At 35.2% G+C, this 21286-nt stretch overlaps 1 protein-coding gene and 1 non-coding gene across 3 annotated transcripts in view; both read right to left on the minus strand.

Annotated features, from left to right (window-relative positions):
- Positions 1 to 9979, minus strand: part of FAAH2 (fatty acid amide hydrolase 2) — a 200087-nt gene extending 190108 nt beyond the window's left edge. The window contains exons 1-2 of one of the 2 annotated variants that reach the window (XM_031445025.2): positions 9669 to 9979; positions 1507 to 1589 (exon numbers count right to left, since the gene is read on the minus strand). In XM_031445025.2, coding sequence (XP_031300885.1) covers positions 1507 to 1589; positions 9669 to 9860 — 275 coding nt within the window. In that variant the 5' untranslated portion in view covers positions 9861 to 9979. The remainder of the gene's footprint in view (positions 1 to 1506; positions 1590 to 9668) is intronic. The other variant, XM_031445026.2, reaches the window with a different exon arrangement.
- A 9634-nt stretch (positions 9980 to 19613) lies between these two features.
- Positions 19614 to 19720, minus strand: LOC116151141 (U6 spliceosomal RNA). Its single transcript, XR_004134917.1, has one exon. It is a non-coding gene; the product is annotated as a U6 spliceosomal RNA (small nuclear RNA).
- Positions 19721 to 21286: the final 1566 nt, after the last annotated feature.

A 21286-nucleotide genomic window follows, 5' to 3' on the forward strand; every position in this document is an offset into this window, starting at 1 on the left:
GGGGTCCTTCTCTTTCTCAAATATTTAAAGACATATTCTATCAGTAAATGAACCCCAAACTACATTTCAAATAAAAACCCAGTGCAAAATCTGGGGAAATATTTCTGGGATGAAGAGCTGCTGAATGTGTTAGAACATAGGACCAGTCCATAGAAAAAGGAAAAGGGCTAGGGAGAATTCCTAGAACAGAAAGACTTTATGTACTTCCTTTTTTTTTTTTTTTTTTTTTTTTGGCTGTATATTGGCTGTATATTTGGATCATTGCTCTGTCACATAATAGCTGTATGACCCTAGGAAAATAACTTCTCTGGGTCACAGTATTCACATCTGTAGCAAAGTAACTAGTATAATGCAAATCAATTTGATGTACTGCTTGTAGTTCATAAATGTGTTTTAAATGTTTATAATTTCACAATGTGACTTTTAAAATTTTATATACATATAAAAATAATAAACATTAATCAAATAGAATAGGGAGACTAAAATGGGGAGTTCTCATGCTCTGCAACCACAGTAGAGCCCAACAGTAAGATGAAAGACTCTTCTTCCTGGCAAGTACTCAGCCAAAAATAAGCCACAGACTCTTTGCTTACTATAGCCCTCCAAACTCCCTTTTCCTCTCTATAAAAGTGTTTTCTCTTTCCCTTGCCAAGTGAGGAACTTGCACTTGGCTCCCCATGGTTGCAGACCTTGAATTGCAATTTTTTCCTGATCCCAAATAAATTCACCTTTTCTGGAGAAATATCTGGCTATCTGTTTTAGGTCAATATACAGTAACTGTCTGTGTCACGTGATAGTACTTTTCAATTTTTTGTAATAATATACATTTTCATTTAAAATGATTGACATATAAAATAAGTGATTCAGTTTTATTAAGTATATTAGTTAACAACAACAGAGTTGCTGTGCAAACAAGACAGAAATCCTAAAGATGGTATATGAATGATGGAGATCTGGGAAATGCCACCTTATGTCATGATACAATAAGAATTGTTCTAGACAGTGCGTAGAATGACACAGGAAACAAATCCAAGTTTTATCCCTTTAATACCTCATAGCTCCCTAAAAAGGTTTACTTGGCAACTGAGATCTAGAAGTTCCACATATAATACCTTTAAAAAATACCTTCTACTATACAAAATCTACATTGGAAAATGTGGGGTGAAAGAAAGGTTCTCTTATTAGAACCAAAGGCTCACTTATTTTGTAAGCATTTGATGATGATGTCTACCAAGTTTCAGGCCTTGTTACGGATATTAGATATGTAAAATCCACTGAAATTCATTCCTTACTATCAAAGATGTTACAGTCAATAGAGGGCAGGAGGAGGCAGATTATATAAATATAAATGCTCAACAAAGGGTAGGAAGTGCTGAATTAGGAGTCAGGGGAGGTCCAAGTAGGAAATCAAAGGAAAGAAACAGGGGAAGAGCAACCCAGGAAATATGCTAAGCTGGCATGTCAATAGAAATAGAAGGAAAACCATGAGAAAGTAAAAATATTCACCTGTACATGACAATTCCATTGATCATTGAGTTCACATCCTTGATTCTGTTGATATAAGCCTGAACAACATCTATGCATTTCACCTGCAAAATATAATAATTTAGTTAGCAGGTGTTTATTTATTGAACAATTCATCTGTTCAACAAGTACTTAATGAAAGTTTGGTATGTGCATCAACCACTTTTTATTTGGGACATCTTCAGTGAATTATCTAGTACAGTCCACTGTGAGGAGATAAAAGATGTCTACCTTGAAGCTAAGTAATCAATAGTATACCAGTATTAGAAGGCTCTGATTGATAGGTAGAGATAAAAGGCATAAACTCCCCTCTAAGTTGATGACATATTTAAGATCATTTATAAATAAAAATGGAGTAACTATGATTCAGGCAGACAAAATGGAGCAAGGTAACTACTGTGGATGTTATCTTAGACATTCCTACATCACTGAGAACTTGAACTTTCTGAACTGTATCAAATTCAAGGACCACACCAGCCATTTTCAAAACAGTATCTGCTAGGGGGGTGGGTATAGCTCAAGTGGTAGAGTGCATGCTTAGCAAGCACAAGGTCCTAGGTTCAATCCCCAGTACCTCCTCTAAACATAAATAAATGAATAAACCTAATTACCTCCCCCTCATTAAAAACAAACAGTATCTGCTAGCAACTGCTAGCTGCAATCTGATAGGTTCAAACTCCCCACCCCACTTCACAACTATGTAATCATTATCATTTCAAACTCCAACCTTGCTTAACAACCACCCTTACTTCTTACTAGCTCCATTTGTAATTCTTGACAAACAACTTAAGTAACTAACTGTGGCCTTGCAGTTTTTAACTTTATAAGGTTCTTCCATTTTATAGTCTGGTGGAACACAATTTAGGTGCTTTCTTGGATTCGTACTTCCTCTGCTGCAATCTTAACAAACCCCAAATAAAAGCTTTTTTTTTTTTTTCCTTTTTCTAGCCTTAACCAAGTCTCCATTCTTGGAATTCTTGGGTAACAAAGTAAATAGAAATTGGAGTTCAGAGATATTATGTATATATACTCAACTAGGGAGTACATTTTCTAGTAAATAACCAGTATCATAATAGGCATCATTTTATAGTAATACCCTGAACCTTAACATTATACATCAGATTTGCAAAATCCAGGAGTTGAGTAGTGGAGACATAAAAGCCCATTAAGGCACAGTTTCTAGATACAATCAGGATATGAAGTTAAATTTGAATTTCAGATAAATAGCACATAATTTTTAGTATAAGTATGTCCTTAACTCTCTGGCTGAGCCAGCTGTCCCAGCCACTCTGGCTGCTATGTTAATGTATGCACTATTTCCACTGCTTCCCATTTCTACACAGCCATCCCCAATTCCTGACACTGGGGCTCAGGAAGTGGTTGGACTGACTTCCTTTCCTCATACGGATCAATTTTAAAATCCTATGTTAGTTACTGGGGCACAGAGACCTGGTGTGGTATTGCCATATAAGACCTGACAGGGCACCCAGTTTGAACCAGGAACCACTCTGGGCACAGGACAATTTCTTCTACATTATCCCATAGGGGACCTAAATTCAAATAGCCAGTAGTATGGGTTTAACAAAATTAAAGAAATCCAGCAAAAAACAAATAAAGACCACCTTTGAATTTTTGGAAAGGATTTATCAGGTCTACAGCAGATTCCAAGGCCCCTGAGAATGCTAGAATGATGAATATGATAAAACTGCAAAAATTAGATGATGTATTTGAAATAAACCCTTCTCAATTGGTAGATGTTGCTCTTAAAGTGTTAAACAACAGGAAAACACTCATTCTGGAAACTCATCCCTTTACCCAAGGTTGCCCTTATAGCCTTCATCATCACCTCACTCAGCTCATGTTTTTGCTTCCTTGATCCTACACTGTCCCTCTTTGTTTTAGAGAAGTTTAATTTACCAGCTGGGTATGTGGGACTTGTATTAGTGCCAAACTATTCTATGCCATTTCTTCACCACCATTCAGCCTACTCAGTAATAAAATGCCACATCTAAAGAAATGGCTTCTGATATTTAGAAACTTAATCAGGTTGCTTTTGAGAGAACAGATTTTTATATTGGTATCAGCAACTTCCACTGACTTATTTTCTATGATGTGCTATTCAATCCTTCCACTTTTTTTTCCCCAAGAAGGCTGGAAAGATCATTAGTATGATCCTTGGATATCATGCTTTGTTGGACTTGCTGGCATCTTTGGTATTTGAAAAGTATCATGTACATATTGGAGTAAAATGTGTGTTTGTATCAAGAATATTTGTCTCAGGAGAAATTACAGTTCTCTTTGTTGTATTGGACCAAGTTCTAAAAGGACCAGCATTTATTGCTATGTATTTTCTAATGAGAATAACTGATTCAATACCTTTTGCTGCAGCAATAACTTCATCTTCTTCTATCCTTACAAAGGCATTTCCAAATAATGTGGCTACAGTTTTGGGAAGCCTTGACACTTTTTCTGGACTAGGACTAATGCTAGGGCTTCCTTGAGGTGGCTTCTTGTATCAATTCTTTGCCTATGCAGTGCCTTTTATTTTTCTGGGATACATAGTTCTACCCATCAACATGTACATTATACATAATTATGAGTCTGATCCAGGAAAACAATTAAATAGGACAGGTGCCTCTCATATGGTAAAAAGAGAGAAACATTCTGATGAATGAAGAGGCCCAGGGGCTCCCTTGGACTTGAGGCACCCAATTCCAATTTTCCCACAGGAGCCCTGAGTAACTTTGACAAGTGGTAGGGGCAAGTGGTATGGGAATCCGAGAAAGGCTGCCTCTTTGGTATTTCAACTGGTATTGTGTACTGCTATCAACTCTTTGGGGAAAAAATGGCCAAAATGAAGCCCTGTCAAAATTTGCTGTCTCTGGTCCTTCAAACACTTGAAAAATAGTGATGACATTCAAAGAAAATAAAGTTGAATTACAGGTCTTGCTATTGCCATTAAAAACAATCTAAACAGAAGACTTGGTTTTACCTAGGTGTGTACTTGAATATTCTGTACCTGAGGAATTCTTGGGTAACAAACTAAATAGAAATTGGAGTTCAGAGATATTCTGTACCTGAGGCATCTGACCACTGTCACTGTGCCAAACAAAAGAGCAGCTGCAGTGAATGGTTATTCAGCATGCACCACTTACAGAGTTTAGTTTCATCTCTGCATACAGGGTTTTTTCTAATCTTTTTACATATTTAGTGGTTATGACCCAATGTGTCACAAGTTAATTTAACCATAAGTTTAGTCTAAATAAAATATGTAACGTTACTTAAATTTTGAATTCAAATTTTAACTATTTACAGGATTGTTTAAATTCCAGTTTTCCAGACATATGAGCTTTCCCTTCACTCATCTTGCAGATGCATATTAAGGACTTAGTGTTAGGATCTACATATTTGGGGCACTAAAAGACAAATGAGTTACAAATATGTTTCACTCATATTTTGTTCTAGGACTGGCACTGCTATCAATGGAAAGTATTTGTAACCAATCTGTTATTGAGAAATTAATCATATTTTTGCATTTCAGCCAAAATAAAGACTATAGCTAATATTCTGTAAGATACAGCTAATCTTAAAACCTGAAATTCATGTGTTTCATATGATCTGAACAGTGTTTTCCAATTTAAATTAAAAATGCAATATAGATTCAGAAAGCTCCATATTTTTCTAACAACTTCACTTTATACTATTTTGTTGGGTTGCATAAAGAAGGAATTGCATTTGTATTAAAAGCTTAAGAAAGCTATTAGTTGAGTTTACTGCATGAGTTTGAGTTTACATGATTGCAGATGAATGTATACCCATTTAAAAGAAAAGATGGACACTATTTTAAAGTGATCTTTAATATGTTTTTATATAAATGAATTTGAAATACAGTTTACTTTGGTGGTCTTTACTTATAAAGTCCCATAAGTCTTGTATTTGTTTCTCATAAGTGAAACCCTGGACCATGACTTAATGTTAACTCTTTGCTTTGTCTTTTGGGTGGCCTAACCTATATTAACATGAAGGCTGAATATTTTCAAACTTTTTCCCCAGAAATTACAATAATGATTCACTATTAATAAAAGAAGTACTTTTTGTTGAGTTTTCATGGGCATTTATACAGACATGGAAACAAAGGTTACATATTGGAAATATTGGACACAGTCCAAAGTTGTTAACCCCTCCTAAAAGAAATTATCCCTCAATTTGGACTGACTAATACTCTCCAAAGTGATAACAGACTGCTCTAGCATAACTCAGTAAGTGTCTAAAATATTGAAAATTAACCGTAAGATAAATTTATCCCAGAATCAAGAAAAACCAAGAAAATGAATTATACATTAAAAAGGAGTATTGCTAAAATATGTTAAGAGTCTAATTTAACTTGGGATAAGGCCTTGCCAGTTGCCCTGCTATGGATCAGAGTGGCTCCCAGAAGCAGGCTTAAATTAAGTCCCTTTGAAATATCGTGTAGTAGGCCATTCCAGGTGTCTCCCTGGGCAGGAGAATCTATAAATGCTCTAAAAGACTTAGCAGTTGTAAATTATGTTAAAACTTTAGGCACTTTACTAAACTCTGTTCATGAGTTTGCCTCCAACAGGCCTGCCTATCCAACTGAAGTAGTCTTACAACCTTTCTGACCTGGAGACTGAGTCCTACTTAAAACCAGAGAAACAAGGGCCTGAACATCAGCTGACTACAAGGTGGAGAGGACCACACATGGTATTACTATGCACTCATCTGTCAAGTTAGCTGGAGTAAAGCTGTGGAGTCATCACACTTGGACTAAAGCAGCACCACCGTCATCAGAATCAAACCCAATCCCTGAGAGGCCTGAGGAGCAATGGTTTTGTGAACCCTTAGAAGACTTAAGGTTACTCTTTTAAAAAGATAAGTATTGAGATTATAATTTCATTGTAGCTTGAAAAAGGTCAACCTATTTGTTTAATCTTATCTAAATGAATAGCACAGGAATCTCGTGTAATTATGGTACAGTAAAAAATTAACATTAATAGATATATATAGGGAACTGGAACCAAAACTCCAAGTTCAACAAAGTACTAAGAAGTTTTGTCAGGTTCAAATAGTTGTAAATAAAGGGAAAAAAAGATTATTATACTACTGACTAAAGATTCTAAGGAATGTTCCCAGTCCAAAGCTAATCAATTCCATTCCATAATCACCCATTCATTGCCCCTGTTCAGCAGGAAGTTGCCAGAATGGTTGTTACACCTTTTCCCACAAGATTGTGGAATGGACATTGACAGTGGGGAATTGTAATAGAAAAGAAAAAATCTGACTCCATATTAGATCTGTTCCTTTGGCTTTAAACCTATGCCCTGTTTTCTAGGCTTAGTCTTGCTGGCTCGGCACTTTTTCTAAAAGAATGTTGCCTATAGCCTGAAATATACAGGATAACCTATTCTCAAGGCGCTAGCCTTGAAGGATATTAAAACTTTTGCACTCTTATAAAGATAACAAGTTGCAGAATAGAGAATAACATTTGTTTTGTTGGAGGTTTTATAAAGGGACACCATGAACTGAACCACATGGACAGCTGCGAGAACAAAGGATTCCAAGAGGAAAGAATTCCTACACCAAGAAGTTTGCAACAACCAACCACACTCTCTGCCCTTTTTAGTATAAAAGGACCTTGAATTCTGACTTGGAGAAGGTGGTTCTCCAGGACATTATTCTGCCATCTTCTTGGTCTGCCAGCTTTCCAAATAAAGTCTCTACTCCTTGCCTTGCTCCAACACCTCATCTCCTGATTTATTGGGCTGTCATGCAGTGAGCAGAATGAGTTTGGACTTGGTAACAAAAACATTTGACTTTTATGAGGAAGGTGTCAAGACAAGCTGAAGATACCAGTACTTTATAACTTTCTTCACCCAGTGTACAGGATTTACACATTCATATATTCAGGCACAAAAAGATAACATCTGAATGCATATGGGTAACATCTCAGTGAATATATACAATCTGTTGGAATTAATTCTCTTTAAAAAGGTGTCAGTTCCCTCATAGTTACACTTCCATCTTGGAGTAATTTCTTGCTGTTTAATATGAGAGTTGAAGATCAAATATGCAAAGTTTCTAGTACACAGTATACACTCTGAAATGGTAAATTTTAGAGCCCTAAACTTAACAAAAAATATGACTGGTACTGACCTAATATTACATAAGAAATAGGTTAAATCATTTTTAGTGACTTCCTCCCAGGCCCTAACAAAGACTGAAAGGAAGCCAGTTTTCTCAAATACTCAGTGGTCTTGGAGCAGTGTTTCTCAGACTTGGCACTACTGACATTTTGAACCAGATAATTCTTTGCTGTGGAGTGAGCTATCCTGTCTGTACATTGTAGTATGTTTAGCCACATTCCTGGCCTCTACCCACTCAATGCAAGTAGCATCTTCACCAACTTGTAACAACCAAAAATGTCTCCAGACATTGTAACATATCCCCTGGGGGACAAAACTGCCCCAGTTGAAAACTATTGCTCCAGAGAAAGAAAGAAAATGTCAAACAATTTGTAACAAAGAAGGGCAGATGTTGTTAATATCCACATTGTGGGAGGCAGAACCTTGGAGAAACTGAGGGAAATCTAAGACAAAAAAGACTTTGTATCCTGTCCAATTCTCCACTTCAGAATACTTTTTTAAAAATAAACTACATGTAGATAATCTCTTCTCATGGGTAAGCATAAAAATTATTAATGGCTCTTTTCAAAAAGTGTGATGATAGTAATAACAGCTAAGACTCATACAGGACTATTATGTCAGGCAGTACTTTTAAGAGTTTTACATTTATAAACTCATTTAAACCTTTAAAAACTCTATAAGGTAGATTCTATTATCAAGTGTATATTTCTTACAGAATATTGGAGGCACAACAAGTTTATGGAATGTTTCCAAGATTACATAGCTAGATTAGTAGGAGAGCTAGGATTTCTAAACTCAGGCAGTCTGTCTCCACAGCCCACCCTTCTAATCACTGTGCTACACAGTCTGCTCTGTGCCAGGTGCTTGATGTGCACTATCTGCAATTTCCATAGCACACCTTCTCCAGGATCTCACAGGTATAGAGAGGTAGACCAAAATTTTCACTACATCTCATTGTCTTTCCACTACATCTCACTGTATCCCCAATTGTTAGGAAAAGAATGAATGGAGAATAGGGGGTTGAAGGGGATACAGGAACCAAATAGAAAATATCACTGAAATGTTACCAGGAGTGTAAGTTAGCATTCTAGATTACTGTAATAAAACAATGAGGAAAAGCAAATGAGAGAACAGAGTAATAAAGACAAGAGGAAAATATAGAAATAATACTATGGTCCACTATCTTTGGGGAACTAGCTACCAATATGATACAGAAATAGATGGCCCTGCCTGAACAACTCTAGAGAGAACAATTGTTTGAGATGCTTAAATCTTTGGATTAAGAATTTCCATCAATATTTGTGTTTGTGCAAATCCTTTTACCTCTGTTCCCTCAAATGTAAAATGGAGATATTACCTAGATAACTGCATGAGTGAGAAAAGATATGTTTAAGCACCAGCATGATATTTGATATGTACTATGGTTAGCCACTCTATTATTATCCTAGAACAGGAACTACATTTCTTCAATTAAAAAATCCCTTAGACAAGAAGCGGCAAGTAGACCTAGGATAAAAAGAAAGAAAGGGAGGGTGAGAAGGAGAGAGAGAGAGAGAGAGCGCCACTGACTGAGAGTCAGTTTGTAAACCACTTCTGAGAGAGAGACATACACAGAGATACAGAGAGAGAGATAGAAAATTTCCAAGACTGAAAATCAGCTTATAAACTGCACCTGATTTAGCCCGACAGAATTATTACGCTTAAACAGGACAAATGGACAAGGATGAGTGGTGCCAAAATAGTCCCACTGATATCCACAGCAAATGCCTGGGTATAAGTATACTACAACTCCCAGAAGTCGCCTTTCATCCTCAATGAATGAATGCCTTTCCTATGTCGCCCTAGTAGAGGATGGAAAGGAAATTGATTTCCACCAAACGCAAACTCGTTACCGCAACAACCACTATCACCGAACTTCCTGTAGTTGTCCAGAGAAAGACTTGTCCCCCACCCTCTTTTGATTAGCCTCCATAGCACTCTCACCTTCCTCTGTCGGATCAGCTTGGCCAGCTGCACCCCAGAAAGCAGGAGTAATGGTTCAGTCACAGGCCTGGTCGTCCTTGAGCTAAACCTGGGGCTGCCAAAGGCTCGAACAGCTTGGCCAACGAGACCTATGAGAAAGCCAACAGCCTGCAGGAGCAGCAACTGGATTCTGACGGTGAACAGAGGTGCCATCGCTGCCTGGATTCCGCAGGGTCCTAGTGCTTGAGGGTTGCGTGCACCCTGGGCAAAAGGAAAATAAATTACTAAGCAAGGAAGTGTTTAGGAATCCCTTCCAAGTCCAGTATCTACCCACAATTCCACAGGGGCTTATTTGTCATCACCTGCTGGGCTCTGGGCCAGAGATAGGGGCGGAGTTGTCTTCCTAGCAACGGCCTGTGTGCCGTGAAACTCTTTGTTACTGCTAGAGTAATCCAGCCCAGAAAATGAGATATAAAACACTGGCTTTGGAGTTCCCAACTCTGCCACTAGGTGGCGTTGGCCAACTTACACTTTACTTCTGGTAGTCAGTTTGCTCTTATGAAAACAGGAGAGTAATTATTCCCACATCAAAAAAAAAAATCATGTTAAACACTAGATAATCAAACACTTAGCACAATTCATGGTAAATAGTGTGATTTAAGTGATTTTCATTATAATTTATTGCATTTGTACCTGTGAAAAAAAGTGATGTAAATATACCTTTGTATGTACTTGGTATGTTCAACAAACAACTAAATAACAAGCATATATATATTACGTATATCCATATACTTTAATCCTTAGAAGATCACAGACAGTACTGATGAATATCAGATTTCCACCCAGATCTCTCTCCTAAACTCCAGATACTTGAATCCAATGCCTATTTAACACTTCCATATGAATGTTTCAGTTTCCTTCAAACTCAGCATGTCCAAAACTCATCATCTTCCCAAACCTGCTGCCCCTCCAGGTTCATGAATGATATTTTCATCCACCCAGTCAGCCATGCCAAGAATCTGGGAATCATCCCAGATTCTTCCTTTTCTCTCATCTTCATGAATCATCACTAAGTCCAGTAAATACCTTTCCCTCCTAATTCAGCCCTAGCTCAGATCTCACTGACATTTACATGAACTTCTACACATAACGAACTGATCACCCTGCCTTTGTTTGGGATGTTCTTTCTAATATGCAAATCCAATCATGTTACTTCCATGCAGTGACTGCAGTAATTCCCAGTTTTCCTCAGGTTCAAGCCCCATCTACTTTGGTATTCAAAGATCTAATAATTGATGTCTGAAAACCCTTGTAACTCATCCCTAGCCCATTCCATCACTCACATGTTCCTACTCAATTGAACTATTTGAAGGGTCTCTTTCCCCTCCATATCTTTGCATATGCTTTCACAAGTCCCTCTCCATCTGGCTCAGGACAAGTACCACCTCCTCCAGGAAATCTCTGAACTCCCAAACAGGTTTGGTGCCACTTTATTGTAACCCCACACTCCACAGATTAACAATATCACAGCATTCATAACCTTAGAATTAGGTTATTTACATGTTAGACTTTTGTGTCTACTCCTTACCTAGATGTGAACTCCTTAAAAAACAGGGTCATTCTAATTCATCTTTGTTTTGTAAGAGCCCAACACAGGGCTTGGCATGCAGTCAGTACAAGTTTGTAGTTTGAAGGTATGAGTTTATCAAAGAGTGACTGATGTGAAGATAAGACTTAAGCTTGGCATTTATGTCCTGGGTTAAGTGAAATGGAAGAGTAATTCTAGGCATTTACTTTTCACTTGCATTCTGAAGTTGTCATTGCCGCACCTCTAGCCTAGATGGAAGCACCTAGTGGAATGTAGGGTAATCATAATAGGAACATCTGACAGATCCAGTAAAATCATCTAATAGAGTAGATTGCCATAATCTAGGCTCCATTATAGTTTTAAGCAAAATCTGTAGCTGAGTGAAACTTCTGTACCAAAGTCTTTGTCAAAGTGAAAAAGTGACTTACTTTTGATACATTATTTATATTGTAAATGACCATTATGTGACTCTGTGATACAGAGAATGCTCACTGATGGAGCACTGACTAGGTAGATCTGGATTCAAATCCTAGACCTACCACTCATTATGTTTGCAACCTTGTACAAATCACTTAATGTCTTTGTATTTCCTCATCTGTGAAATAACATTAACAGCTACCTTATAGTGTTATGAAGATTAAATCAGATACGAATGTAAATCTTCTGACAGTGCCTCTTAAGTGCATCAAAACTCTTTATATTTGTTTGTACTAGGCAAAGAAACAGAAACACTCTAATTTTAAGGAAAAGAGATGGGAGAAACTACATTTTGTTCCAGAGGAGAAAATAAAAGAAATATTGTGTGTTTGCTGGGCAAGGTGGTATGAAAGTCAGGGGGATTTATGTATTTCCACCATTCATTAGCAATCAAAAGTGGAGACTCAAAAGTTATCCTTGACTCCTTCGTAAATCTTTTTCCACTATAGATCTTATGTCCTTACTGTGTCTGTAACCTATTCTCTACTTTCCGCTCCCACTGCTACTTACCTGAATTATGTAATACTTTCCTAATTGGTGTTACATTGCCTTCAATCTGTCCCTTTTTAAAAACCATGCACTTCATTTAAATTTTATTTTTTTCAGATAAAGTAATTTATGCTCCTATTAATACTATATATATTTGGCCTGCATTTTTATCCCCGTGAAAGAGGGTAGTATAATCTTCGCCAATTTCATAGGTGAAGAATTGATCCTCAGTGTTATTTAAATTTATATTTATTTGATTTAGAGTGATGATGAACACCTTTTTATATGATTAATGGTCATTTACATCCCTTCTATTGTGATTTACCTGTTCATGTCTGCTGCCAATTTTTCTATTAGATTTTTAACTTTTAAAAAATTAATTTGTAAGAATTCTTAATATAATAAGGGTTTAACCTTGTATATTACTTACATATTTATAATGTCCCCAGTAAGTTATCTAACTTTTAATACTATTAAAAGTTATTCAAATGTAAAGATATTTTAAATATTTGTGTAAACATATCAGTTGAATTTTCCCTTTATCATTACATCCACCAATATTATCCTTAGTATCCTTTCCCAATTGTATATCAGTAACAATTCACATATATTTTCCCTGTTTTTTTGTGACTTCCTTTTTTGCAAAGAGTTTTTGTAAAAGATGCACATAGATGCTTTCTTGGAGTTGGGACCATTAGGGCATGGAGACTGCTGACTCTCCTAGTTTTACCTCCTGCCAATTTCTCACACACACATTCATTGCTCCAACTAAAGCAAACTATTTGCAATTCTCTAAAATAGTGGTCTCCAAAATGTAACTACTATTTAAAATAATTAGCATGCTCACTAATATATTTGTATATATCTATATATAAACTATAATGTTCTGTGCTAATACAAATGTTAAGATTATATTATATGGACTAATATTAAATGTACATTATGGAACAGAATGATATGAACAAACAAGCAAAGAACACAGAAAAAAGACAGAAAGAAAGGAACAATGGAAGAAATTGAAGAATATGATTTTTTTTCATTTATTAAGTAACCACTATGCTAGTTTCTAGCATTACATGAGTGAAAAAGATAGACATATTTCTCCTCTCATAAGCAGTTATCCAGACAGTTAGAAATTAAACCAAAAAATCATACTTCTTTTCAAATAAAAACTTGGTAAACTCTACAAAAGATATTATAAGAATAAAAAATAGGGCACTTAACATGGATGGTCAGAGAAGACATCTCAGATTTTATTTTTCAATGAAGTGTAGTCAGTATACAATTTTGTGACAATTTCTGGTGTAAAACATAATTTTTCACTCATACACATATATACATATATTCATTTTCATAATCTTTTTCAATATAGGTTACTAAAAGATATTTAATATAGTTCCCTGTGGTATACAATATAAACTTATTTAGCTTATATATAATAGTATCTGTAAATCTCGAACTCCCAATTTATCCCTTTATACCATTTTTTCCCCAGCAACCATAACTATGTTTTTATGTTTGTGAGTCTGATCCTGTTTTGTAAATAAGTTAATTTTTTTTAAGATTCCACTGGTAAGTGATATATGGTATTTTCTTTTCTCTTCCTGACTTACTTCACCTAGAATGGCAATAACAAGGTCCATTGATGTTGCTGTAAATGACATTATTTTATTATTTTTAATGGCTGAATAGTATTCCATTGTATAAATATACCACAACTTCTTTATTCAGTCATCTGCCAATGGACATTTAGGTTGTCTCCGTGTCTTGGCTACTGTAAATAGTGTTGCTATGAATACTGGGGTGCACACATCTTTTCAAATTAAAGTTCCCTCTGGATATATGGTCAGGAGTGGGATTGCTGGATCATATGGTAAGTCTATTTTTAGTTTTTTGAGAAGTCTCCATACTGTTATCCATAATGAGTACACCAAACTACATTTTGACCAATACTGTAGGAGGATTCGCTTTCCTCTACACCCTCTCTAGCATTTATAGATTGTGGACTTAGTGATGGCCATTCTGACTGGTGGAAGGTAATACCTCATTGTAGTTTTAATTTGCATTTCTCTGATAATTAGAGATATTGAACACTTTTTCATATGTCTACTAGCCATTCGGATGTCTCATCAGACAATTATTTGCATAAATCTTCTGCCTATTTTTGCATTGAGTTGTTTTTGGGGTTTTTTTTGGTTATTAAGATGCATGAGCTGTTTCTGGAAATTAAGCCCTTGTCTGTTGCATCATTTGCAATTATTTTCTCCTATTTAATAGATTGTCATTTTATTTTACATATGGTTTCCTTTGCTCTGCAAAAGCTTAGAAGTTTAATTAGGTCCCATTTGTTTATTTTTGCTTTTATTTTTATTGACTGGGTAGACTGCCCAAGGAGGATATTGCTAAGATTTATGTCACAGAAGGTTTTGCCTATGTTTTCTTCTAGGAGGTTTATAGTGTCTTTACAGTTTATATTTAAGTCTTTAAGCCATTTTAGTTTATTTTGTGTATAGAGTGAGGGAGTGTTCTAACTTCATTGATTTATATGTGGCTGTCCAGTTTTCTCAACACCACTTGCTGATGAGACTGTTTCTCCATAGTATATTCTTCCCTCTTTTGTCAAAAATTAATTAACAATAGGTCTGTGGGTATATTTCTGCATTTCTCTATTCTGTTCCCTTGATCCATATGTCTGTTTTTTGGCCAATACCATGCTGTTTTGAAAACTGTAGCTCTGTAGTATTGGCTGAAGTCTGGGAACATTAATCCTCCAGCTTCATTCATTTTCTTCAGTATTGCTTTGGCAATTCTGGGTCTTTTGTGATTCCATATACATTTTAGGATTATTTATTGTAGCTTTGTGAAAAATATCCTGGCTAAGTTGATAGAAATTGAATTAAATCTGTAGGTTGCCTCAGGCAGTATGGCCATTTTAATAATATTGATTCTTCCAAACTAATAGCATGGTGTATCTTTTCATTTCATAAAATCATCTTTAATTTCCTTAATCAATATTTTTCAGTTGTCCATGTGTAAGTCTTTCAAAATCTTGGTCAGATTTATGTCTAAATATTTTATTGTTTTGGATGCAATTTTAAAGGGGATATTCTCTTTATTTTCCTTTTCTGATATTCATTGTTACTGTAAATAAATGCAACTGATTTCTGTATGTTAATCTTGCATACTATTAACTTGCCAATTCTCATATCTCTACTATGTTTTGTGTGGAGATTTTAGGGTTTTCTATATATAGTATCATGTCATCCTCATATAGTGACAATTTTGCCTCTTCTCTTCCAATTTGGATCAATTTTCTTTCTTTTTCTTGCCTGATTGCTATAGCTAGGACTTCCAAAATTATGCTGAATATAAGTGGTGAAAGGGGGCATCCTTGTCCTCTTCCAGATTTTAGTGGGAAGATTTTCAGCTTTTCAACATTGAGTATTACTTTGCCTGTGGGTTTCCCATAAATGCAGAAGAATGTTGATTAAGTTGAGGGATGTTCCCCTACACCCACTTTGGTAAGAGTATTTTTTTTCACAATCATGTGTGGAATTTTATAAAATGCATTTTCTACATCTTTTGAGATGATCATGTTGTTTTTGTCCCTTCTTTTGTTGATATGGTAATTGATTTCCATATGTTGAAACATTTTTTGTGCCTGAGATGAATCCAACTTGATCATGCTGTATGATCTTTTTCATGTTCTGTTGGATTCTGTTCACTAATATTTTGTTGAGGATTTTTGCATCTATATTCATCAGTGATACTGGCCTCTAATTTTCTTTTTTGATAGTGACTTGTCTGGTTTTGGTATCAGGGTGATGGTGGCTCCATAGAATGCATTTGGGAGTACTCTCTTTTTGAATCTTTAGAAACAGTTTGAGAAGGATCAATATGAGGTATTCTTTCTTTGTTTGGTAAAATTCCCTAGTAAAGACATGTGATCTTGGACTTTGGTTCACAGGTGTTATTTTATTGCTGATTATAATTCTGTAGCAGTGATCAGCCTATTCAAGGGGTCTATTTCTTCTTGATTCAGTCTTGTGGGATGATTTCTTACTAGTAACTTTTCCATTTCTTCTAGGCTATCCAATTTGTTTACATATATTGTTTATATTATTCTCTTATCATTTATTGTATTTCTGTGCTATTGGTTGTAATATCTCCTTTTCCCATTCTTTTATTTTTTAACATTTTTTATTGATCTATAATCATTTTACTTAATGCTGTGTCAAATTCCAGTGTAGAGCACAATTTTTCAGTTTTACATGAACATATATATTCATTGTCACATTTTTTTCTCTGTGAGCTACCATAAGAACTTCTGTATATTTCTCTGTGCTACACAGTATAATCTTGTTTATCTATTCTACATTTTGAAATCCCAGTCTATGTGTTCCCACCCCCCGCCCCCTTGGCAACCACAAGTTTGTATTCTATGTCTATGAGTCTATTTCTGTTTTGCATTTATGCTTTGTTTGTTTGTTTGTTTATTTTTTTGTTTTAGATTCCACATATGAGCGATCTCATATGGTATTTTTCTTTCACTTTCTGGCTTACTTCACTTACATCCATATTGCTGCAAATGGCATTATGTTGTCGGTTTTATGGCTGAATAGAATTCCATTGTATAAATATACCACTTCTTCTTTATCCAGTCATCTGTTGATGGACATTTAGGCCATTTCCATGTCTTGGCTATTGTAAATAGTGCTGCTGTGAACATTGGGGTGCAGGTGTCATTTTGAAGTAGTGTTCCTCCTGGACATATGCCCAGAAGTGAGATGACTGGGTCATATGGTATGTCTATTCCTAGTCTTTTGAGGAATCTCCATACTGTTTTCCATAGTGGCTGTATCAAACTGCATTCCCGCCAGCACTTGTAGGAGGGTTCCCTTTTCTCCACAGCCTCTCCAGCACTTGTCATTTGTGGACTTTTGAATGATGGCCATTCTGACTGGTGTGAGGTGATAACTCATTGTAGTTTTGATTTGCATTTCTCTACTAATTAGTGATATTGAGCATTTTTTCATATGCCTATTGATCATTTGTATGTCTTCCTTGGAGAATTGCTTGTTTAGGTCTTCTGCTCATTTTTGGATTGGGTTTTTTTTTTTATTGAGTCATATGAGCTGCTCATATATTCTGGAGATCAAGCCTTTGTCGGTTTCATTTGCAAAAATATTCTCCATTCTGTAGGTTGTCTTTTTGTTTTAATTATGGTTTCCTTAGCAGTGCAGATGCCTGTAAGTTTCATTAGGTCTCATTTGCTTATTCTCACTTTTATTTCTACTGCTTGGGTAGACTGTTATAGAACATTTTTGAGATGTATGTCAGATAATGTTTGGCCTATATTTTCTTCTAGGAAGTTTATTGTATATAGTCTTATGATCCCTTTTGAGTTTATTTTTGTGTATGCTGTAAGGGAGTGTTCTAGTTTCATTGCTTTACATGCTGCTGTCCAGTTTTCCCAACACCATTTGCTGAAAAGACTGTCTTTATTCCATGGTAGATTATTGCCACCTTTGTCAAAGATTAGTTGACCAAAAGTTTGTGGGTGCATTTCTGGGCTCTCTATTCTGTTCCATTGGTGTATATGTCTGTTTTTGTACCAATACTATGTTGTCTTGATGACTGTAGCTCTATAGTATTGTCTGAAGTCTGGGAGAGTTATTCCTCCAGCCTCTTTCTTTCTCTTCAGTAATGCTTTGGCAATTCTAGGTCTTTGATGGTTCCATATAAATTTTATTATGATTTGTTCTAGTTCTGTGAACTATGTCCTGGGTAATTGGATAGGGATTGCATTAAATCTGTAGATTGCCTTGGGCAGTGTGACCATTTTAAAAATATTGATTCTTCCAATCCAAGAGCATGGGATATCTTTCCATTTTTTAAAGTCTTCTTTAATTTCCTTCATCAATGGTTTATAGTTTTCTGTGTATAATTCTTTCACCTCCCTGGTTAGATTTATTCCTAGGTATCTTATTACTTTGGGTGCTATTTTAAAGGGGATTGTTTCTTTACTTTCTTTTTCTGTTGATTCATCATTAGTATATAGAAATGCCACTGATTTTTGAACGTTAATCTTGTAACCTGCCACCTTGCTGAATTCTTCAATCAGCTGTAGTCATTCTTTTGTGGACCTTTTAGGGTATTCTATATATAGTAATATGTCATTGGCATATAGTGCCGTTTTTACCTCTTCTTTTCCAGTTTAGATCCCTTTTATTTTTCTCTCTTGCCTGTTTGTTGTGTCTAGGTCTTCCACGACTATGTTGAATAGAAGTTGTGATAGTGGGCATCCATGACTTGTCCCAGATTTTAGTGGGAAGCTTTTGAGTTTTTCACCATTGAGTACTATGCTGGCTGTAGGTTTGTCATATATAGCTTTTATGATGTTGAGATATGCCCCCTATATACCCACTTTGGTGAGAGTTTCTACCATAAATGGGTGTTGAATTTTATCAAATTCTTTTCCTGCATCTATTGAGATGATCATGTGGTTTTTGTACTTTCTCTTGTTGTTGTAAAGTATTACATTGATTGATTTGTGTACATTGAACCACCCTTGTGTCCCTGGGATGAACCCCACTTGGTCATGATTTATAATCTTTTTTATGTGTTGTTGGATACAATTTGCTAATATGTTGAGCATCTATGTTCATCAGTGATATTGGCCTGTAATCGTCTTTTTTGGTAGTGTCTTTGCCTGGTTTTGGTATCAGGTTGATGGTGGCTTGATAGAATGAGTTTGGGAGTATTCCCTCCTTTTCAATCTTCTGGAAGAGTTTCAGAAGGATTGGTATGAGTTTTTCTTTGTATGTTTGGTAGAATTCCCTGGTGAAGCCATCCGGTCCTGGACTTCTATTTGTAGGGAGGTTTTTTAATTGCTATTTCAATTTCATGTCTAGTGATCGGTTTTTTCAAGTGGTCAGTTTCTTCTTGATTCAGTCATGGTGGACTGTATGTTTCCAGAAACTTGTCCATCTCCTCTAGGTTATCCAGTTGGGTTCCATATAGTTTTTCATAATATTCTCAAATGATATTCTGTATTTCTATGTTATTTGTTGTAATTTCTCCAATTTCCTTTCTTATTTTGGTTATTTGTGCTTTTCCTATTTTTTTTTCTTTTGTGTTTGGGCACAGGTTTGTCAGTTTTATTTACTTTTTGAAAAAAACAGTTTTTCATTTGATTATTTTGTTTTTTTTTTAATTTCTATTTTATTTTTTTCCTCCCTGATCTTTATTTCATTCCTTCTGCTGCCTTTTTTGGTTTCTTTGGTCTTTTTTCTAATTTTTTTAGCTGGTGAGTTAGATTGTTTATTTCAGATTGTTCTTCTTTTTTGAGGAATGCCAGAATTGGTATAAACTTCCCTCTTAGCACTGCCTTTGCTGCGTCCCATAAATTTAAATGTATGGAATGCTTCACGAATTTGTGTGTCATCCTTGTGGATGGGCCATGCTAATCTTCTCTGTATAGATCCAATTTTAGTATATGTGCTGCCTAAGCAAGCACTGAGTGTTGGCTCTTTGAAAAGATAAACACACTTGGAAACATTTATCCTAATGTATCAAAATAAAGAGAGAGAATCCATATTAAAAAATCAAATGAAAAGAGGAGAAATTACAGCTGAAGCTACAGAAGTACAAGTGATGGGAAAAGGACACCACACAAAATTATATCCCAACATACTAGACAATCTAGAAAAAAATGGATAAATTCTTAGTAATATGATATTTTCCACTAGTGAATCAGAAAGAAATAGACAATCTGAACAGACTAATGACTACTAATGTTATTGAATCAGTATTCAAAAATTCCAACAAACAAAAATTCAGGAATAGCTTGCTTCACTGATAATTTCTACCAAACATTCATTGGTAAGTTCTACCAAACATTCAAAGATGAATTAATACCTATGCTTGTCAATCTCTTTCAAAAAATAGAAGAGAAAGGGTATTTTCTAAACGTATTTTTTAAGGTGAGTATTTCCTTGATATCAAAACCAGGCAAGTATGCCATGAAAAAAGAAAATTGCAGTCCAATATCCCTGATGAATATAGATGCAAATATCCTTAACAATATATCAGCAAACTAAATACAATATATTTAACAGATCACACACCACAGTCAAAGTGGTTTTTTTCCAAGGGTACAAGTATATTTCAACATCTTCATGTCAGTCAGTGTAAGACATCACATAAATGAAATAAAGATGAAATTATATGATTATCTCAATAGATTCTGAAAAATCACTTGGCAAATTCAAGATCCATTTATGATAAAACTCTCAACATAATGGGTATACAGGGAATGTACCTCAACATAATAAAAGTCGTATATAATGAGCCCACAGCTAACACCATATTCAATGGTAAAAAGTTAAAAATTTTTCTCCTAAGATCAGGAACACAAAAAAGATGTTCATTTTACCACTTTTCTTCAACAAAATTTTGGACGTCCTATCCAGAACAGTTAGGTAAGGAAAATAAGTAAGTTATATAAATTGGAAAAGTAGTAGTAAAATGATTAATATTTATAGATGATGTGACATTATACATGAGAAACCCAGAAAACTCCACCAAAATTTTTTGGAACTAATGAATAAATTCAGAAAATTCAAAGTACAAAATCTGTCCTCAAGAATCTGTAGTGGTTCTTTATACTAATAATTAGCTTTATTCTAATAACAAAAAGAACCTAAGGAAAAAAATTTACAGTTGCATCAAAAAAGAAAATAATCTCACAGTGAATTTAATCAAAGAGGTGAGAAACATGTATATGAAAACTACAAAACAGAAATGAAAGAAAATAAAAAGACAAAAGTAAAAATAAAGGTATCCCATTGCTCATTGATTGAAAATAGTAATGTTGTAAAAGGTCCATACTACCCAAAGCAATGCATAGATTTAACCCAATACCTGTCAAATTTCCAATGAAAATTTTCACAAAAATAGAACAAACAATCCTAATGTTTGTATGGAGCCACAAATGACCTCAAACAGCCATAGCAATCTTGAGTAAGAAAAAAAAAAAGCTGGAAGCATTATGCTTCTGGCTTCAAAGTATACTACAACATTA

The sequence above is a fragment of the Camelus dromedarius genome, chromosome X, assembly GCF_036321535.1.
Source record: "Camelus dromedarius isolate mCamDro1 chromosome X, mCamDro1.pat, whole genome shotgun sequence".
Classification (NCBI taxonomy): domain Eukaryota; kingdom Metazoa; phylum Chordata; class Mammalia; order Artiodactyla; family Camelidae; genus Camelus; species Camelus dromedarius.